The following is a 22,180-nucleotide window of genomic DNA, read 5'->3' as shown; positions in this document are numbered from 1 at the left end:
TGATAGCCGATTTACAATATTGGCTATCGGATAATCGCTGATCTTACTACCTTCCTTTGCTGCTGAAGGAAGTTCCGATTGCATTTTGCGATGTGCCTTTTCCTTTGGTCTTTTCTCTTTGTTTTCTAGCTTACCAAGGGTAACTTCAACATGCCTTATCTTCTGATCCAGAAGTCCATTTTCAGAGTTCCACATACCGTTGGAAAGCTCTTTCCAAGAACTATGCAATGGAGAGGGTACGATTAAGCTCTGGGAGCTTATGTGGTTTGGGGAATGGCTCCAAAATTCACTACTCTTATGTAATTCTGGGCAATTGATAACTTGTAAAGCTGTGAGTGACAACAAGTTCTTTACCTCTTGATATAAATTTGGTTTAAAATAGATGTGTAAGGTAGAAATCAAAGAATATATGCTCTATCAAATATTCAGACATATTATTTAATTAACCATATGGAAAATATGCATGTATCCTATGTCTACAACCCAACAAAAATATATTTAAATTGATGAAGAAGAGACAATTTAAATATGTAGAGGAGATATCTAGACAAAGAGTCCAACAAAATAATCTCTTTAATATAGTATACTTCACAATGGATTTCAGACAGGTTGATACTCAACCTTATCTTACAAAAATTTCTTCATTCAAAAATAATTATATGCAGAAATTTACAATATGAAATGAAATAAAAATGAAGAACTCACGAGAACACAAGCTACTTTGAGGCAAATCCAAAATCCTTTCATTAATATCAGAAAAACTTCAGATGAATACAATTCTCCCAATAGCTTATCCCAAGGGTTCAACCCTTTATACTTTGATCTATGAAGTATTTATACAACTTTCCTCAATATATCTTGATTTAAATAGCAAGATTTCTTTGGAAAATCGGCTAATGTAAAATATTTCAGAATCTTCGGAAGCAAATGTTATATCAAAAGAGAAGATCAAAAGTTGGGTAAGTTTGAATCACGTGTTGATGAAGGTATCTTTGTTGGTTACTCACGCAAAAGAAAGGCCTATAAATGTTATAATATAAGACGAAAACAGATAGTGGAGAGCATAAATGTTACATTTGACGAAGATATTGTTCTAACGAATAATGATGAGGATCTAGAATCTTTGAAACTTGAGACAGAGGCTAAAAAAGGTACAGAGAAAATTCTAGAACAAGAAGCAACTGTCAACTAGGAAGAAGTAAATAATGATCAACAAGATATACAGGAACAACAACAAGAAGCTCCTCCAAAGAGAACAAAAGAATGGATTCAAAAGAACCATCCATCAAATCAAATCATTGGTGACATAAATGAAGGAATTGGAACAAGAAAAGGTCGACAACTTCGTTCATCACAATAAGCTTAGATTGATTTTCTAGCAACCTTTGAGCCTAGTAGTTTTGAGGAAACCAGCCAGAATGAACATTGGGTAGCAACTATGAATGAAGAATTGATCAGATCGAGAAGAATAACACCTGGGAATTAGTTCCATGACCAAAAGATAAAAATGTCATTGGGACTAAATGGGTGTTCAGGAACAAATTGAATGAAGATGGACATGTTACCATACACAAAGCAAGATTGGTTTGCAAAGGCTATGCACAAGTGGAAGGAATTGATTTCAACAAAAAATTTGCACCAGTTTCTAGAATGGAAGCCATCCGGATGTTTCTCACCTATGCATGTTCAAGAAAAATAAAATTCTACCAAATGGATGTTAAGTCAACATTTTTTAATGGAGAATTAGAAGACAAAGTTTACATCGAACAACCTGAAGGTTTTCTACTATGAGAAAAAGAAGACTATGTTTGCAGGTTAAAGAAGGCTTTGTATGGTCTCAAGCAAGCTCCCAAAGCATGGTATGCTCATCTTGATGGATATCTACGTCAACAAGGGTTCAAGAAAGGTACTACTGATAGCAATCTTTACATATAAATAGATAAGGATGATTTAACAATTATTGAGGTATATGTGGATGATATAATCTTTGGTAGCAATGATGATCGACTAAGTAAGAACTTTGCTACGAATATGCAAAGTGAGTTCGAGATGTCTTTACTTGGTGAGTGACATAGTTCTTAGGGCTTCAAATATCTGAGCAAGAGAAAGGAATATTTATATGTCAAGCCAAGTACATCAAGGAAATTCTCAAGAAATTCAAAATGGAAGATTGAAAACCCGTCCTTACTCTGATGGTAACAAGTTGCAAATTGAGCATAGACGACTCATCTAAGGATGTCGATCATAGGTTGTAAAAATCTATGATTGGTAGTCTTTTATATGTAACAACCTCCCGACCATTTGTTATGCAAGCAGTTGGACAAGTAGCAAGATTCCAAGCAACACCAAGAGAATAACATATTATTGTCGTTAAAAGAATTCTTCGATATCTAAATGGCACAACAAAATATGGCTTATGGTATCCCAAGGGAAATCTCATTATTTAAGCCTTTACAGATGCAGATTGGGCAGGAAGCATTGATGATCGTAAGAGTACTAGTGGAGTAGAATTCTATCTAGGTGGTTGTCTTGTATCATGGTTGAGCAAAAAGAAAACCTCAATCTCGTTATCTACAGCGGAAGCAGAATACATTGCAGCGGCAACTTGTTGTACTCAAGTCCTTTGGATGAAACAAACTTTGCAAGATCTTCAAGTACAATTCAGTGAGCCTATTCCCATCTTCTGTGATAACACCAGTGCCATCAGCATCTCCAAGAATCCTGTCATGCATTCAAAAACAAAACACATTCCGATAAAATATCATTTTGTTAGAGAACAAGTCGTTGAAAAGAATATCAAACTTGAATATGTTGGTACAAAAGAACAAATCGTTGATATCTTCACTAAACCTTTACCTTGTGAAGCATTTGAATATCTTCGCTAGAAGCTTGGGATTCTCCCAAGTTCTCATTAGATTTTCCTTATTCAAAAAATAAAGGGGGAGTGGAAGTGTGTATAGGTCTGCAGGATGGTTGTGTGTCAGGGGGAGTTACCCTTTTCCATTGATGTCAAAGGGGGAGAGAAGGAAATAGGAAGAGGTGCCCTGATCGCAGGGGGAGTAATTGTGTTGCCATCAATGCCAAAGGGGGAGATTGTTGATGTAAAGATGATCTGAGGTTGTCATTGATGTCAACCCAAGCAGCACCAAGGGATACCTTGATCTTGCAAGGTAATTTTAACTTGAAAAATTACTCTATTTTGAGTCAAGGATCTTCTAGATAGATTCTACTCGTCGAGATGTTTCCGTTGATATATGGCACGACAAGTAATTCTTCACAGTTTGAGAGATATTCATGTTTGAAGTTAGTAACCCCAGTTAGTGGGCTAAAACCCTATGGGGCTGTGGCATGGCACTCATAATTGGTTTTGGTCATTGAATGGTCATTAATTAATAATTTTTTAAGCTCCTAAAATCCCTTCAACATTCTCTATAGAAGCCCATCTCAACTCTATAAAAAGAAATCTCATATATCCTCCAAGTGTAGCGATTATCGCATTTTCGCTATAACCTCATTTCTGCGAAGTCTTAGATTCTGAAATTAAAACCCATTTGATTCACAATCCTGATGAATTTCGTGACTGAATTTCAGATCTTGGTTCGCTATATTTTCGGAGGTATGATTTGTGGAAGTTAGGGATTTTGCAGGTTGCTGAATTTCATCTCAAAGAAGTGACCTTGGGAAAATCATCATAACTCTCTCTCTGAGAAGAGGATTGGAATTTTGTAAAAAGTCGCAGATAGTGCACGGACTTTAGTTTTCTATGTATTAATTTTAGAGCCAAAGGAGGAAACGATGACACGTGGCAAGTCGCACAATTTCGCTCTACTGAACTAGTCCATAATTAGGTCATTGTGAGAGATTGGGCATAACTTTGTCTTGAAGAGTCCAAATTGGGTCAGACCCGTGGCATTGGAAAGGAGACTCATAGGGATTATACAGGACTGAATATCACATGTTGGGGATCTGAAATCGCAGAGATACATCAAATTAAATATCGTGCTTCTAGAAGGCAAGAAAATCTAGATCAAGTGTTGTCAAGGGGTGCAAAGGACCAGACTTTCTAGGGCAGCAAAAAGCAAGGTGCAACAAAATGATGTAGTAGAGGTAAGATACAGGTAAGTATCTTCTGTATATGCATGTTCATCTCTTAATTGCATTAGGTTCTTTGTATTCTAATTTGTTATTTTTTGTTTAGCACTAACATATGCTCTGCAGGATGAGGTAAGTTTTGCTATTATCATGTCATGGATATTTCCTTGAAGAATTTTTGCAGGTATTATATATTCATCAAGAGAAGACACAATGCATAATCTAATGTTCTGAAGAATGAGAAAGGGTAGCATGACAAGAGTAGCAATCAAGGTACATAACAGCAGCAAGAAGTTCACCACATGAAGTCATCAAGTGGGCAGCACTGCATATAGACATTGTAAAAGTATCATTGTACAGAGTCATTGTAAAAGCATCTTTGTAAAAGTTGCACAAGTGTTTATCTGCCAAGAGTTGAAGAGGCAGTGTCGGGAGGTCTAGGATCATCATTAGATGGTTGTGTCATGGTTTGGGTTATGGTCTAGTGTGTCGTATTCTTCTACATCATTATATATCATTATAAAGTGGACCATTTTCCCTTGTACGGGAGTCCATTCTTCTTTTATTCTTCTACAGGGTGGTAGGGTGGTGCTAGGGTGAGTTATAGCTCATTGGGTGTTGCGGCATCCATTCATATGACTACTAAAGAATCTCGGGCATTTGAGCGTCCATCTAGTGGGAGCTGGAGAAGAATTCTTTTCTAGATTCTAGGAAGTTGGAGCTTTCTTTTCAATTGGAGTTGAAGATTAAAGAATTATTAGAAAAACGTTTGGTGGTTTTTGACCCGGAGGGGGTTTTCCACCTAAAATTTTTGTGCCTCCTATGTTCTTTTATTCACTGTTGTTACTGCATAAACATTAATGATAATTGAAGATTAACTAATGCTCTGAAAATATTTAAAAGTGTTAATTGCTAAGGAATACTGATTCACCCCCCACCTATCAGTATTTTCCAACAGTTCCATGGCATCTTTGAGAGATAGTGGAGATTGTTTGTATGTTTACGAAGGAACTACCAATGAGTTTTATGGACTTGTAGGTCCATTTTCTAATCCACCTACTTGATAAGGTTAAATTATTTGGGGCTCCCTCGTTTCATTGGATGTTCTTCTTAGAGAGACATATGAAAAAATTGAAGGGGTCTATTTACCAAAATCCAAAACCAAAGGGCTATGTGGTGGAGGGGTACATAATACATGAGCCATAAATTGACAACATGCACGATAAAAAGTAAGTCACATGTCATTTTCCAAATTTATACGTAGCAACCACTTTAAAAGTTCATAATACATATTTGATCTCATACTATTCATTTGGAATTCTTGTATACCAGTGAATTCAAAAATTGATGTCGTTAGTAAATTCATTCCTTACGACATGAAGGCTACAAAACAATGGGTTATCTTGTGTGAAGAGAAAAGAATGAAATGAGATAGTGATAGGAAATGGTTTAGAGGTTGAATGGTAGAAGCATGCCTTAATCATTTAAAAAAAACGTGCCAAAGACTTATCCCAGCATTTGGGTAGTTGACCAAATCACAGAGAAATATGGCATGTCTAGTTGTTACTCGTGTGCAGAAAAGAATACACTAAACACATGGATGGAATGCAATAAATTTGTAATAATATCTCTAAGCACCATGTGGAATTTATAATGCACATTTGAATTGTGACATATATTATGTTTTTATTAATGGTCAAGTTATTAGATATATGACACCATTCTTTCTTCGCATTTTTATGGGTGCATTTGTTCCTATCTATGTGGGAATATGGGCACCATTTTCACATTCAGGATGTCAATGATGGATACATCACACAAGATTGTGGAGTGGAAGTCAAGATTGACCTAGCTAGTCGTGCTAACCATTGTGATAAAAAATTAATAGAGGTGAATTTAGGCCACAATGGAAATATGCAAGATATCTTACAAGTGGACTTCTCATTTTTACAATGTGTCATTTTTAGTTGCAAGTGGTGGTATACCTTTTGATCGAATAAATATAAATTAACATCATGATAGTGGGCTAATATGTAATAACTCTTCAAAAACGTGGGTTGAAATTAAGGAGTTTCATGTTTCCTCAAAACACAACAACCAAAAGTTTTCTTACCTAGATGTGTTAGATGGAATTGGTGGATAGTGTTGAGACATGATCCAAGATGAAAAAACATTTATGAGAACAATAATGTTAAGATGCCAAGCAAGGAAGAAAATCGCGATGATGAAAACAAAAAGTGATATGTAAATATTTTGTTCCAACATTTATATTATGAATGTTTCATTTTATTATGAGTATTTATAATTGCCCTACTATATTCTTTTTCCCTTCATTTTATAATGTTTAAGATAAAAAATTAACAACCATTTATAATTATTATATTCAAAATACATAATTAACAACCATTTATAATTATCATATTGAAAATACATTAAATAATACAAACATAAAATAATTTTTCAGATATTTTTATTATTGTATTTATTGTACCCAACTTATGTTGTATTATATTAACATGTTAGTTTTTTAATCACTAAGCATTAATTGAGATATCGCAAAGTTGATGATTATTTCATATAGGAAATATGTATTTATTGTACCCAACTTATGTTGTATTATATTAACATGTTAGTTTTTTAATCACTAAGCATTAATTGAGATATCGCAAAGTTGATGATTATTTCATATAGGAAATATTTATTTTAAAATATGTATTTAATTGATAATTTTTTTTGTCAAGTTCATTGAGTTCTCCAAATATTACTTCAGGCTTGACATGTGGATTTAGAAACTATCACCTTGGGGCATTTAAGCCATCAAAATCACTCAGGGATCGCACCTAGTTTGGACCACACCAACCCTTAACATCGCTGGATTTTTTCCGATGGAGTTTCGAACCGATGACCTTCACTTCATAGAGTGACTTAACATCATATCCCATCACCATCTATTCTACGCCCCATGGGATTTTAAAATGACAATATTAAAAAAATCAAACCTTAAATTTCTATTGTTTGAAAAAATTAAAATTAAAATTAATATATACTTACTTTAATGGAACTTTTGTTAACTAGGTTTTTCAATCATATTAACAAATATTTGGAATTAATGTTTTTATTTGTGGACCACATCATTTGTAGTTGATAAATATTAATAGCTTGAAATTATAGTGCTCGATAGGATTCCTTACAGTAATTATTATGCTTTAATTCCCATGGGATGAAATGAGGCATCTCACAATGATTATTATAGTTTGATGCTCATGGGATACCTCTCAATGATGATTATGTTTTAATGTTCATAGAATCACATCAATGATGGTCTTCTAATCTAATTATATTTATACTACATGAGAAAATCATTGAAATTGATTTCAATGTCTCTTTAAATTTTATTTTATTTTAAATATGTTTTATTTATTTATTTTGTTTGCTAGGTAATGTGAGCCTTGAGATGACTTGAATGCCCAACCTGTGGCTTGAGTAGCCACGACCAATGCCATCTAAGCTTTCAAAATCACCTGGGGACCGCACCTAGCCTGGGCCACACCAATCCTTAGCATGACTAGATTTTTGTCCATGGAGTTTCAAACTAGTGACATTTTCATCATGGAGTGCCTTAGTAGAACGTCATGTCACCATCTTCTCTCGCCCTATGGGATTTTTAAAATATGTTTTAATATTTTATGCAAAAAATTATAATTATTTTCATGAATTATTATAGGAAGATTTAATGTCACAAAAAATAATTTTAGAAATCAATGAAATGATCAATCTGATTTATAATTACTCCTTTGGGAGTAAAAGAACATGATAGCTAGCATTAAGGAACATCTTTACAACAAACCAAATCCTGCACCTCTAGTCATCCATCCATTGGAGGAACTATTGATATTTCCATGTCCTCTTAATGGTTTTAGTTTACTTATGGTTTTTCTACTTCACTTGGAATTTTCCAATACTTGGGCATAATGTACTGCATAATGTAATGTTGGTTAGCAGATCTTTTTGTATATATATAGTTAGTCAGGGTTATGGCTTTCTCATGTATTGTTGGTATCCTTCTTGATGGTCATATTAGAGGTCTCTCTGGTCGCATACATATCCTCAACATGTATGCTCCATACAAAAATAGACCTATTTTTTGGGACAAACTGATCTCATCTAGGATATTTGGGATGGTGTTTTTCATCATTGCGGGGGACATGAACTGCATGATTGGCCTAGATGAGGTATGGGGATGCTCCAGGAAAATTGACCCTATGGCGGAGGTGATCAGAGACGTTATTATGGAGTCCAATTATGTGGATATTTTACCACCAAAAGTGATTCCTACTTGGGATAACGACCGAGCGGGGACGACATACATTGCAAAGAGATTTGATCATTTCATTATGCATGAACAGGTTGTGGAGCACCTAGGCAATGTTCAATCTGTGGTGATCAACAGTTTTATCTTTGATCATCGGCCCATTTTATTACAATGGCAGCGGGAGGAGTACAGGAAAGGTATTCCTTTTAAATTTTACTGGGTGTGGTTGGAAGACCCAAACTTTAATGATCTTGTTCACTCTGTCTAGTCTTGAGATGTGGAACAGGGTCTATCTCACATGGATCATTTGTTGGATAAGCTTGGTTTACTCTGTGGGGAGGTAAAAGCATGGCTGAAGAGGAAGAAATATGCTATAAATTAGGAATTACAAGACAACATTAGACACTTGGAGGTCATTAGCTCCCAAATGGCTTCACATGATCTCCTAAATGCTACATGCTGCCGTATTCACGGAGTGGAGCTTAAGAAGAAGCACATACCTCCATTTTTGAATCCACCTAGGGCCTCAAGAGTAGGGCCATTTGGATTCGGGAGGGGGACCAGAACACAAAATTCTTCCACATATTTGCTAATCACAGATAGAAAATTAATACTATCGGGGGGATTAAAGATGCCGATGGGATTTCGTGTCTTGCGCAAAACGTTGTTTGTAAAGCTGTTGTCTCACATTTTCAGAAGGCCTATAGTGATCCGAATTTAAACAGGAACGCAAAAAATTACAGATATGACCATAAATATAGAGATGCAATAGAAATAATACTTCATTTCATTGATGTAAAATACTGAAATATGCTTACAAACAAAAATTGAAATAAACTAGCTCGGGCGATAGTAGCTTATCTCTAAGAAAAGATGTAGCAGCTACATGCCTCTGAACTGTCTCACAATGAAGCTCGAAGACCTATTTATTGTTGAGAAACATTGGAAAACCCTAAACATCCAAAAGCCTAACCCTAGGAGATGAAGCGCCAAATTTTGGGCCCCATTTTGGGTAAATTGGTATATCAATTTCTCGGGGTCGTAACTTTGGCATTAAAACTCTGTTTGACGCGCACAATACCTCGTTAGAAAGATCTATCTGAGGAATACAACTTTTGAGTGAGAAAAAACGGTCCATTGTATCATGTTGCTCCCAGTTTTCCAAAAAAAATGTCATTTAGGGCCTCAAAACGGCTCCGGAAGTTTAAGACCCGAAAAACTGCCAAAAAATGTAAATTGTGCTATAATTAAAGAAATTGAAAATTTGAAAGAGATAGTTGTGGGGGTCCAAGTGGGCTAGGTGGGAGGCCACGAACATCCACCTGGATGATTCCTCCCCCCTTAGGAAGCAATGGTCCCCATTGCGTTGTGTGCCTCCATCAGATGCAGAAACTTCTATTGAAATTGGTCCCTGGTAAGTTGTTCTGCAATCTCTGATGTTTCCAATAATGGTGGGAAGAATGGTCGAGGGCGGTCCACATTGAACACTTGGTGCAAGCCAAGGAATGGGGGAATGTTTTGCTCTAAATAATTGTTTCCCACAACCTTGGTAATGGTGTAAGGACCGTATTGGAGTGGTCTAAGCTTCTGATGGGCTCTTGTAAGGCGTTCCTTTTGCAGGTGCAACCAAACTTTGTCGCCCACCTGAAACTTATGTGGCACCCGCTATTGATCGTGTCGTTGCTTGTACTTGGCATTTTCCACAATGGAGTGGTGATAGATCAGCCCGTTGGGTAGAGGTGCTCCGGAAGTCAGATCGAATGAATGCTTGACCTGATAGTGCAACGGTACCCTAGTGGGTGAGGAGAAGATGTCCTTGTCTTTTGTCATGACTGTATCCACCTGCTTTTGCTGCATGGAGGAACCCTTCCCAGGGGCCATGGATGTGGCTATGATCTTCCCCTTACTTTGAGGGTGAACCAGACAAAATAAATTTCCTAGTCTAGGACATTATCTTACTGCCTTTCTTAGCAGAGATCAAAGAAGTGGCGGTAGGTGGGGCTACCTCCAGTATCTTGTATAATGTATTACACAAATAAATAGTAACAGCGCGAGGTCTTGACTCATACACAACATGTCGCTTCCACAAGTATGGTTCCTAATAATACATCGCAAATATCAAGCGGTGCAACCTCACACAATACCTCATTTGTGAAGGGCTTGGTGTTGTAGGGAAGGCGGCATTGCTGGCGAACTCGAAGATCTCGTCCTTGGTGAAGCCACCCGATGTTGTACGGTTACGGGTGTGGTATTGTTGGTAGTCCCAGCTGCTTCATGACCTTTGCTGAAAGGAGGTTCTTTTGGCTGCCACTATTGATAATGAATTGCATCGGCGAACCCTTCACCCACATTTGTGAGTGGAAAATACGCTCCCCCTCCTCTAGATCTTCGGGCTCATTCTTCTGGACCTTGGCAGTGGCAACAGTGGCATTGGGCTTTACATCAATGATTTGCTTCCCTTTGTTATTCCCCTTGTTGGGTTTTGACTTAGGGTCAGAACGTGCATCTGATTCTGAAGCCTTCAACTCGGCCACCAGCGACTGCTTGGTCCGACACTCACTTGGGTCATGAGTGGGGCTCTTATGGAACTCAACCACTTTCCTGTGTCCTTCTTTGACTTCATGGTGTTGTTCTTTTCTTGCGACTTTGATGGGTTGTCTTAGGTCTCCTCGCCTTGGCTCTATCCTTTATTCTTCGGATTCGCAGATCCAAAGTCTTGCTTCTTTTGTTTAAACTTCTGCTCGATCTTAACAGCGTATCGGTATGCCGTACCGAGCGAGGAGATGTCCAAGAACTCCATCTCATCCTGGATGTACCTGTGTAGGCAACCGCAATTTTTTAGTACGAAATGCAGCTCAAAATCCTTGATACCCAACTTTGTACGAAGGGTATGAAAAATATTTGTGAACTCCGGCACATCTTGATCCCTTCCCTACCGCAACGTGGTCCACTTTATGTATTTGTCCTCATAGATCTTGACAGGGTAGTACTGCTCCTTGATGACATCCCGGAATGAATTCCAAGTGGGTGCAGCTAAAAACATTGAGCATTTAATTTCATCCTTCTGCTCGCAGTAGGTTTCCCACCAGTCCTTGACATGGGACGCTGCTTTGAGAAGTGCAAAAGTGATCTTTTCCCGGCTCGAAAAATCATGAACATAAAAATAACCATCTAACAGATTTAACCATTTATCTATGACCTCTGCATTTATTTGACGCTCGAATATGGGGATTTCAAAGTTAACTTGTACCTTAAAGGGTGTGGCGCTTCCTGAGTAGCTGCTGGAAGTAGATGTGTTGCCCCTGGGTAGCTGCTGAAGGATCTGGGCAAAGTTGTCCATCATCGCGTTCCTTTGTCGCTCGAGGGCCTCTTCGAGCAAGATTTTGATAGGATCTCTTGCCCCCTCGTCTTTCTTTTCATCTGCCATAGGAGGTCGTCAGGATTTGCGAGGCTAGTCTTTCAAAGGTTCGACCAGTTCAAGCCCTAACTCCTTATATCCCGACCTCGTTGGGGACATGCAAAGAAAAACAGAGAAAGAGCAGACCGCTTTGATATCACTGATCCAAATTTAAACAAGAATGCAACAAATTATAGACATGACCATAAATATAGATATGCAATAGAAATAATACTTCATTTCATTCATGTAAAATATTGAAATATGCTTACAAACAGAAATTGAAACAAACTAGCTCGGGCGATGGTAGCTTATCTCTAAGAAGAGATGTGGCAGCTACATGCCTCTGAACTATCTTACAATGAGGCTCGAAGGCCTACTTATTGTTTAGAAACAATGGAAACCCTAAACATCCATAAACCTAATGCTAGGAGATGAAGCGCCAAACTATGGGCTCCGTTTTGGCTAAATTAGTACATCAATTTCTCGGGGTCGTAACTTTGGCATACAATATCTGTTTGACGCGCACAATACCTCGTTAGAAATATCTATTCGAGGATGACAACTTTTGAGTGAGAAACATCGGTCCATGGATCAATGTTGCTCCTAGTTCTCCCAAAAAACGTCGTTTAGGGTCTCAAACCTGAAGTTCAGGACCCGAAAAGCTGCCAAAAATAGTAAATTGTGCTATAATTAAGGAAACTGCAAAATTGAAAGAGACAGTTGTGTGGGTCCAAGTGGGCTAGGTGGGTGGCCACCAACATCCACCTAGATCATACAGCCAACAGAATGAGATATATGATGAGGATCTAAATTGGAGTGTGGAATTATATGCTAACATGTTTGATGCAGAAGCAAATTGAGAACTCTTTTGAGCTGTCACTGAGGATGAGCTCCTGAATATTTTAAAATTATTAAGGGCGATAAAATCCCGGGGTCAGATGGGTGGGCAGTGGAGGCTTTCTCCCATTTTTTTTATCTTTTCAAACAGTACCTACTTGGCATGGTCGAGGAGTCGAGGACACGGGGATATATACATCCGCATATTAACTCCACTTACATTGCTCTTATTCTGAAGCGGTGCCCTGCGGATACTTTCTCTGACTTCCAGCCCATCTCTCTCTATAATATTATTTACAAGGTCATCTCCAAAATGATTGTGGCTCGTTTGAAGAATACCCTGTTTCACTATATCACTCAAGAACAGTTCGAGTTTCTTCAAAACTGGCAAATTCATGATGTCGTTGCTATAGCCCAAGAGTGCATACATTCGATCCACACTAAAAACAAAATGCTACCATTATGAAGGTGGATTTAAAAAAAGCATATGACTGCATGGATTGGGGATATCTCAAATTAGTCCTACATAAAATTGGAATACAACCCAGGGAAGTGCAGTGGATTATGGCCTGCGTCACAAATATCAATTATTTTGTCATCATCAACAGATATTCCTCAAATTTTTTCAAGGCCAGAAGGGGTCTTCAGTAGGGTTCCTCGCTTTCGACGCTCCTTTTTATCCTGGTGATGGATGGATTGAGTTGACATATCAAAAAGGCAGTGGTTGAAGGACAATTCTTGGCATTGCACATGGGAAATGACATTGATATTTCACATAGTTTTTTTGTGGATGATGTGCTTATTATTCGGATGCTTAATCGATTTGCTTGGTTGTCTCTATTTCACATATTTTCAATATTCGCAAGTGCAACTGGTCTTTATATGAATCTCCAGAAATCTATTATATACCATGATATGTGTGATATGGAGATTGTTGAGTATATAAAAGGTCTTTTTGGGGTGGCTGTAGGCCAAATGATGAACGTTATGAAATACTTGGGTTTCCATATCAAGCCATGTGGCTATAAGGTGGAAGATTGGTTGTGGCTTGCAGATCGATTCTTCAAAAGAATATCAGGTTGGGAATTTAGATGTTTACCTTTGGGAGGTCATATCATCCTGGCACAAACTGTTCTGATGCAGTTGATTGTATACTAGGCACATCTCTATCATCTTCCCATAACTATTGTGAAATGCCTAGATAGGATTATGGCCAAGTTTATATGGTCTAGTGGTAGGGACAAATTTAAATTCCATTTGGTTAAGATGTCACAAATCTCACTCCCAAAGCGTATGAGAGGATGGGGCATTATGAACATGAGACGTTTTGGTTGGGTGTTATTGCTTAAATAACTATGGAGGTGGATCTTTGGTGAAGGTACCTGGGGAAAGATCATCAGGTACAAATACCAAAAGGACCAGGACTTCAGGATATGGTATCGCATAAGAACAATTGGCATCTCAATGGGCTCGTCCATCTGGAATAGTTTCAGAAAAGTAGAGAATTTTTTTTTACAGAACCTTGCATGGACCATGGAGTCGGGAAATAACATAATTATGGGATCTGATCACATACTGGGCTATGGGGTGGATCACCACATTCCGGAGGTCTTTATCCGTTTTTTAAATGGTCGTGGGATATTTTTTTGGAGCCAAGCCATTGACTCATGGAGGGGTCCATGTCCTTCTTGGAAGGGGGTCAATGAGTTGGGTTTGGTTGGTCCAATGGCAGTGAAATGGAAATGGACTTGCACACACATGAACTTCATTGGCATATGTCGTGAGGACATTAGTGATTGGATTGTATGGTCTGGTAAGATGAAGGGGGGGAACATCATGGTGGTTGATGCATATAAAAACCTCTGCGGAAGGGAGTCCCAACAATTGGAGTTAATTGAATTCTACAAATTTTGGAAAACAAACACTCCCATGAAAATCATCCTCTTTTTCTGGTTGGTATGTCGCAACAAAAATCTCACATGGTAAAATTCTTCAAAAGAGGAATTGGCATGGGCCAAGCATTTGTGTGATTTGCAGGAATGTGGAGGAGAATGATGTTCATTTGTTTCTCAAATGCCCCTACACGGTCCAGGTATGGCAAAAATTGGCCCATACAATTGGTTTTCCATGTATCAGTTTTGACAATGTCTAGACTTGCATGATATGGTGGAGTTCTCAGAAAACTTATTGGAGGAGTATTCCACCTACTCTATATTGGATGATCTAGAAATGGAGAATTTTTTTTTTTTTTGAGAACTCACAGGACAACTTTAGTTTGGTTTATGAACGTACTATCTCTTCACATGTTATGGGTTTTTCTCATGATAAAGGGCCCAATAGAGAACCACGTAAGAAACCATGCCCTGAAATGGTATACATGGTTGGTGTTTTTGACGGGGCGGCACAAAAGAATACATGTGGATGCAAATTTGGGTACATTAATTTTGGGTACATTGGCAGGCAAGCACTGGTACTAATACAAAGTCAGAAGTGATGGCTCTATGGGGACTGCTATGGTTTTCACACTTTCTCAATATCCCTACTATGCATATATTTGGTGATTCAAAAATCCTTGTTCAGCATGTATTGGGTGATGCTAAAATTGAACAACATACACTCTGTGGATGGCTCTGGAAAATTAATAATCTATGGACTTTATTCCGGAATTCCTCGATTATGCATATAGGAAGGGAATTCAACCAAAAAGCTGATCGATTATCAAAGGAGGGTCTACTGGTGCAACTGGATGGTATGCACATTATGGTCAAGATCGAAGCCACTATATTCGACGTGGGAGTGTTTCCATTCCCTGGGTGACTATAGCTGTTATTTTTTTTTTTTTTTTTTTGACATTATATGCTTATCTTATATATGTTTGTACATATCCCTGGTCTTTTTCTTACTACTGTGGCATTGATGTTTATATTATGGAGTATGTAGAACATATGCTTTACCCACACGTGGAATAAAATACGGCTTCATAATTGTTTACATATTTATTTTTTTCACTGTATATTATGGCTAAATTTTCTGGGCCATCTCATCTGGAACTGTTGGATTAATATGATGTATGATGATTTGGATGGGTAGCGAGATCTCGCTCAGGATTGATATGTTGTATCTGATATGGTCTCTGGAATCACTTTATATGTAATTTGATCCCATTATATATATATCTATATATATATATATATCATTTTTTTCTTGCTTAAAAAAAATGGAAATTTGGGATACAAGACAATAAATATTGTGTTGAATTATTTTTGGAGTCATCGCGTTAGGTTTATTTTTTTCTTCAATGTTTTGAGCCATCATATGTGGCTCATCATCAAGAATGTAAGTTGAAATATGGAAAAATTCATCCATTAAGCAGTAATATATATGACAAAATGAAGAAACCTAAGGATGAAAGAAAACATGAAGCCAACAGAGATCCATACTAGAAAAAAACTCTGTTATAAATTGTTACACAGTAATTTGTCACTGCCTTCCTGTCAGTCACCCTGCTGTGCCAATCACTAAGCTTCATGCCTTCTGAACTGGCCCAAAAAACCCATTCTCCTAAAGTTTTATTCACCAGCGCGTCTGTTTGCAAAATATCCGCGATTACTGGCGCTCCATAGTGTATTCAATGCGCTGACAGCTCGGAAGGACATCACTTTTCCGCGCTGGTCGCCAGCGCGCCTTTCCCATGTGCTTCCGTGCTGACATGACTGTCCCAGTTATGTAGACGCGGCGACATCGCGTCAGTTTCCTCATTATCCGCGCTGATCCAGTTTGGGCGAATTTGTTCAAACAACCAGCCTTCCAGATAACTCCAGGCTTGGTTGTTAGCTTTGTGAATGTCGACTCCCTTCTATGGCATGACTGTTCGACCCTTTGCAACCGTTTCCCTCAAGGATAAGCTCATCCTTCCACCCTTTTAGGAGACTCCTTCTCCTATATAAACTTCCACCATTACCATGAGCAGCTAGTTAGACTTAGCTTGGAATAGCTTGGATTGTACAGAGCTTGTAGTGCTCAGATTGCTGCTATAGGTGTGGTGTGCTAGGTGTGGAAGTGATTGATTGCTTAGGGAAGGTTGTTTTGTGCTATTTGTGTGAGAGAGAGAGTTGTTTGTCTTGGGAGAATCATCCTCAAAGGTGAATGCTTGAGATACATGCTGACTGGCCCCTCCTGAGAAGGTTACCGACGTCAGAACATTTGGTTGTACTCTTCTCTATTCTAATTAATAATAGATGACTGCTATTATTGTTCCATTCTCATTTGTCTACGCAATGGTTAAATGTGAATTACATCTTTTCTGACTGATGTATGGTTGCTTTTACTAGATTTCACGCTTGTGTTTGTTTCCCCTTCGTGTGTGCAGGTATCTATTCGCGGAGATCGCGGAGGATTGTGACCAGCCGAAGCGGAGGAGTGAAGGCAACATCTCTTCGTCAAACGACAAGCGCAGGAATCCAAGTAGGTGCTCTTTACCTCTTGTTTAATCGTAATTAGGAACATGCGTAGCAGCATTGTGTGATTGTTGCTAGACCCCTGCTGGGCTAGTAGGGATCGCCTCTACCCGTAGAGGGGATTTACCTCTCCAACAATTTGGCGACTCCGCTGGGGATCAGCCTTTTTGTCTCTTGAGTCCATCTTTGTGTTTGAATTTGATTGCTCTCTTTTTGAAATTGGGGATTAATTATCAGTCTTTTGCGTTTCCTGGGTTGATCTGGGAGATGCCCCTGTTTGATTGAAAGATTGGCTGTTTTGATTTGGGAGTTTTGATTTGCCTGTCACTATTTTTGAGCTCCATCGCGGATTTAATTTTAACAGTCACGCTGACATCGCGCTCACCCTTTTGCAACATCCTGTTCGTCGCGTAAATACGCCTAACAGTCGCGACGATCCTGGAAAATCGGATCAGCGCGGAAAAGACGTGTATAGTCGCGATGTCAGCGCAACTTGCTAGCTTTCTACCCGCGCTGACCTTGGGTTTCTAGCTTAATTCCGCGATGACTGTGTTTTTCTGAGATCAGCTCGGTTTTTTGGGCAAAAGTCGCACTGACAGCTCGGGTGGTCTGTGTAAAAGTTGCGCTGACATGGGTTTTTAGTGTAAAACTTGCGCTGACTCCTGAAAAGTTGTTTTTATAACTTTATCTCCTGAATTCATCAATCTTTCTTATCCCCTGTGGTTTCTTGTCCCTCATTAGCTTGTTTTGATTGCTTTTTGGTTAAGGGATGCTCTCTCTTTGATTTCATTCGAGTGACTCTTGTGTTTTTAGACCATGTGACCTAGCCCTTTAGAAGTTTCATCGAGAAATCATTTGCTTGGGTTACTTGTCTATTCAACATTCATCCACAACCCTCTTATTGATTTGCTTGAGGCTTTTTCACTGCTTGTTGCTGGTTGATTTTTAGTGTCAATTATTGAACCACTTTTTTTTTATGTTGATTCGATTTCTTCACTACCAAGCATAGATTACGATTGTTTGGATCGATCAGTTCACATTCGCTTCCTCCTTGCTTGCAATCCTTGCTTGTCTTGCCGAGCTTAGATCACATAGCTCGTGCAGAACTTAGTTTTCCTTTTGATTTGGAAGCCTTCGTTGGATGTTTTGGGAACTTTGTGTGCTTTCATTAAGTGATTTGCTTGGTGTTCCGGTTCCTCCAAATTCATTTAGATGCTTTGTGCCATTGGAAGAAAATCAAACTAGTAGCTTTGCTTTGAGAATTGAAAAGGAAAAGAACATTTCGTTGATTTGCATTTTCAAAAGAAAAAGTTTCCTTTCCTTGCTTTTAGCTGCATTAGGTTGCTTGTTTGCTTGTATTTGTTTTGTTTGGTCAAAATTCTTTACCCTCTCATAGCTAGAATTCATCGAACAAAATGAAATTCTTTGGCATGTAGTTGGCATCTAGGTAATTGTGAGAGAACATACGATAGAGCCTGAAATCGAAACTTAATCTCAAGATCAACTATAAAATGAACCGAATGAATCTAAAAACGCATTGGAACTAAACGCAAGCATCTAGAGGTCTAGGTTAGAGACGTGTTCCGGCGTCTTTAAACATAGTCACTGTTGTTTCACATTAGGTTGGGTGATTCCTCCTTCTGTGACTCGATAGTGGTCTAACACGGACTGTGCTCCCACGTACCGTCGCATATATAGGGAGACCCCACTAGGCTTTTATCCTTTATCCATAGGAAGCCGAGTCAGCCGCCCTACGATTCGCAATGCAGTGAACACAGCATTCACGAAGATTGACCACCCGTACCCTAAAAAGTATTCTGTGGTTTTGCGAAAAGTTTGGCACACCCTCTACCTAGAATTCCAGAGCAGTCACTTTTGATCCTTTTCAGACTCCCTAAATGAAAAGGTGTAAGTGAGCGTCTTGTCACTTCGTGCTCATTAAACATTCGAAGGAGACTAGAGTCATCTTTTCGTCCTTTTCTCGACTCTTGAAACATGAAAAGGTCAAGTTCAGTTCCTGTGTCTTAAAAATTTATTCGGCCACGATAACATCACCTGATTAGATCTCGTGTGCGTTAGCTTGAGTAGGTTTCGTTTTCGTTTGCTATGGCAACTTTTCCGGGATTCACTAACCCAGGTTCCCCCTCTGATGGGAATCCAGGACAATTCCCTCCTCTTGGGAATGTTGGTGCTCCGTATATGGCGACGTTGTCCCTACCAGGGTTAACTGTCGTGTTGCCTGTGTGGTTGTTTTCAACCTCTTTGGTCCCTACCGTATCGGCTGTTAGTCCATCAGTCCCTCCACTTGAACAACATCATGTTGATCCTAAGGTGGATCTCTCCCCTTCGACGCCTACTTCTACGTCGTCCTCTTCTACTTTGCCTGGTGAAATTCTCGATGTGAGTAACCAGGTGGCTAAGAAGAAGAAGTCCCCTCAGGGAGAGCCTACACACACAGTCCCCCTCTCAAGTCCAGCTATCCACTCCAGTACACCTGAAGTCGGGTCACCTTCTGCTCCTCCGCGGAAGGTTAAGTTTCCTTGTCGATTATGCAGGGAGGACCATCTGCTTCGTGATTGTCCTGGCATTCCCAGGGTATTAGAAGTTTGGTCCCACGATCCGGCCCGCCCTTCATCGTCCACTAATGATCATGGCGATGCTACCTCATCAGTTGGGAATGGTAAGGATAAAGGGAAGTTTCGAATCCCCTGTCGACTTTGTGAAGGCAAACATCCCCTTCACCTTTGTCCCCTCATGGATAAAGCCTCTGCTGTGTTGGAAAGTCTTGCTGCTCCTCCGAATCCATTTCCCGCCGGTTATCAACGTCTTTCTACAACTGTAGATCGCGCCCTTGTTGACAAAGAGATTGCTTCAGATTCCTCTCTTGTCCAGGCTCCTCTTCCTGAACTTGGCTGTCCCCAGCCTGTTCCAGACCCGCCGTTCGTCGGAAAGGGTGTTGATTCGAGTTCACCTCCTCTCAAGCACTCTGTTTCGGAAGAGCAAAATTCTCATGTTCTTCTCGTCTCCTCAGATTCTCCTGAGCTTGATAAAGGTTCTCCTGAAACCTCTCCGGAGAATTTAGATTCGGTTCTTTCCGAGCAGGGGGGCAACCATATGGTTCCCCCACCAAGTAGTTCAGTCATTTCCTTTGATTGGAGTCGTTTGACTACCCCTCCCCTTCCACCCCACGTGCCTTTCTGGGTCACCGCCTATGCTTGCAATAAGGCGCTGCCTGGCACTGTGTTAGACGAAGGAGTATCAGTTAGTCTTATGCCCGTTACTACTTGGCGAGCTTTGGGTTCCCCATCGCTTGTACCTGTCGCACCGCATCTCACCGCGTTTGACGGAGGAACGAGTCAGCCATTAGGGATCCTTCCAAAGTTTCCTATTACTTTGGGGGGCAAGACTGTCTATATAGACATCTCAGTTACCCAAGGTTCTTTAGACTTCAGTCTTCTCCTTGGTCGTGATTATGTGTATGCCATGGGAGCCCTTGTTTCTTCACTTTTCCGTGTGGTTTGCTTTCCACATGATGGAAGAATAGTGACGATCGATCAATTATCGTTCGTTCGTCCACAAGCCCCTCCGACACAATTGTCCTTCCCTCCTGGTTTTCATCCACTTGTTGCATCTGTCTCACCCCAGATCAACTACGTGGCCACCTCCCCCGTGCCTATATCCAGCAATGTCGCCGTCGTGCATAGTGTCCTGGGGGCATTGGGTCCTGACTTCCAAGATATTGACCTCCCACCCGGAGCGCCACTCTTGGAAGCCCCGACTTCCTGTTCATTATGATGAAGTTCGGGCGGAGCATAGTTCACTTTCCTATGCCAAGCTCCCTAAAAAATGAAATTGGGACTGGTTGGAGCATAGTTCCTGATCTTGTGTCAAGCTCATTAAAAAATGAAACAAGGGTTATGAGGATAGTTCTTTTACTGTGTCAACCTCATTAAAAAATGAAACAACCCCTTTTCCCAATTGAGTCTTTGATTAAGATCTCGTGAAATCCAAGTCGAGTCTTTCTAAGCTCTCAAAGGTGAATCTTCATTCCATCCACTGTGTTGAATGCAATGAAGATTGGGGGGCATGTACCTCATTTTGCGACACTATGCTGGGGGCATGCGAACTTATAACAAGCATAGTTTTTCATTTCAAGCTTGTGTAAACATGAAACCGAGTCCAAGCAAAGTTCTCCACAGTTCAAGCTTGTGTAAAAATGAACCCATACCCGATTTACATCTCGTGATTTCCATTTTTATCCGCTGAATTCTGCTAGATGAGCCTTGATTGTTTCATTCCATTGCTACCATCTCTTTAGCCGATCATATGCTCTCACTTGGTTGTTTATCCTTTCCTGAGGAACCGCAGCGATGAGTGGTTTTATTAGCCAGCCTCTTAACCATTACATGTTTTGAACAGTTCCACCATTGCCGGAACCAGTTGCTACCCTTTATACCACTCGTTCCTCTAGGATGAGTCACCTTTAAGCTCTTTTCTGACTCATAAAATATGAAAAGATTGTCGAGTATTTTTCCCTTTTTGACTCGTTAAAGAGAATAAAAATGGAGGTCTGCTTTCAGCTCTTTTCTGACCGTTTAAAGATGAAAAGATTGCCGAGTCCCCCTCTCGACTCGTTAACGGAACGAGAGGCGGTCACTTTTAAAGCTCTTTTTTCGACCGTTTAAACTAAAAAGATTGTCGGGTGTTTGTCGTTTCGCACTCGTTATTGGCTCCAAAACGACGTACTTCCAACTGCTTTTTTACTTTTTCGGGTCGAAGTTACTATTTACGAAAAGTACTCCTCGATCGAAATGGTCAGGCGGTTCTTTCGGGCATTGTTTTATACTTTTTCGGGCTCGAGAGACACAACTTTACGAAAAAGGACCCCCCCTGGAGTCTCCTTTTCCGCTGTCTTTTCAGACTCTCTAAATAAGAAAAGACGCCGAGTTTTTCCTTTGTCAGGCTCGTTAAACACTTGATGACATCGGACATCGTCGAAATGACACTCTTCAAGCATATGCTATCCCCGTCAAGCTTGTCACCCAAAAATAATCGGGGTACCTGCCAGAAATGGTGGGGAAA

At 39.6% G+C, this 22,180-nt stretch overlaps 1 protein-coding gene across 1 annotated transcript in view; it reads left to right on the top strand.

Moving 5' to 3' along the window:
- Positions 1–8,354: 8,354 nt before the first annotated feature.
- Positions 8,355–22,180, top strand: part of LOC149232948 (serine/threonine-protein kinase AFC1-like) — a 97,332-nt gene continuing 83,506 nt past the window's right edge. Inside the window, exon 1 of the mRNA XM_089382052.1 lies at positions 8,355–8,601. Within this exon, the coding sequence (XP_089238178.1) occupies positions 8,355–8,601 (247 nt within the window). The remainder of the gene's footprint in view (positions 8,602–22,180) is intronic.

The sequence above is a fragment of the Pinus tabuliformis genome, chromosome J (genome assembly GCF_031772625.1).
Source record: "Pinus tabuliformis cultivar Carrire ecotype Pingquan chromosome J, CPIR1, whole genome shotgun sequence".
Taxonomy (NCBI): domain Eukaryota; kingdom Viridiplantae; phylum Streptophyta; class Pinopsida; order Pinales; family Pinaceae; genus Pinus; species Pinus tabuliformis.
This window is presented reverse-complemented; position numbering and strand designations above follow the sequence as displayed.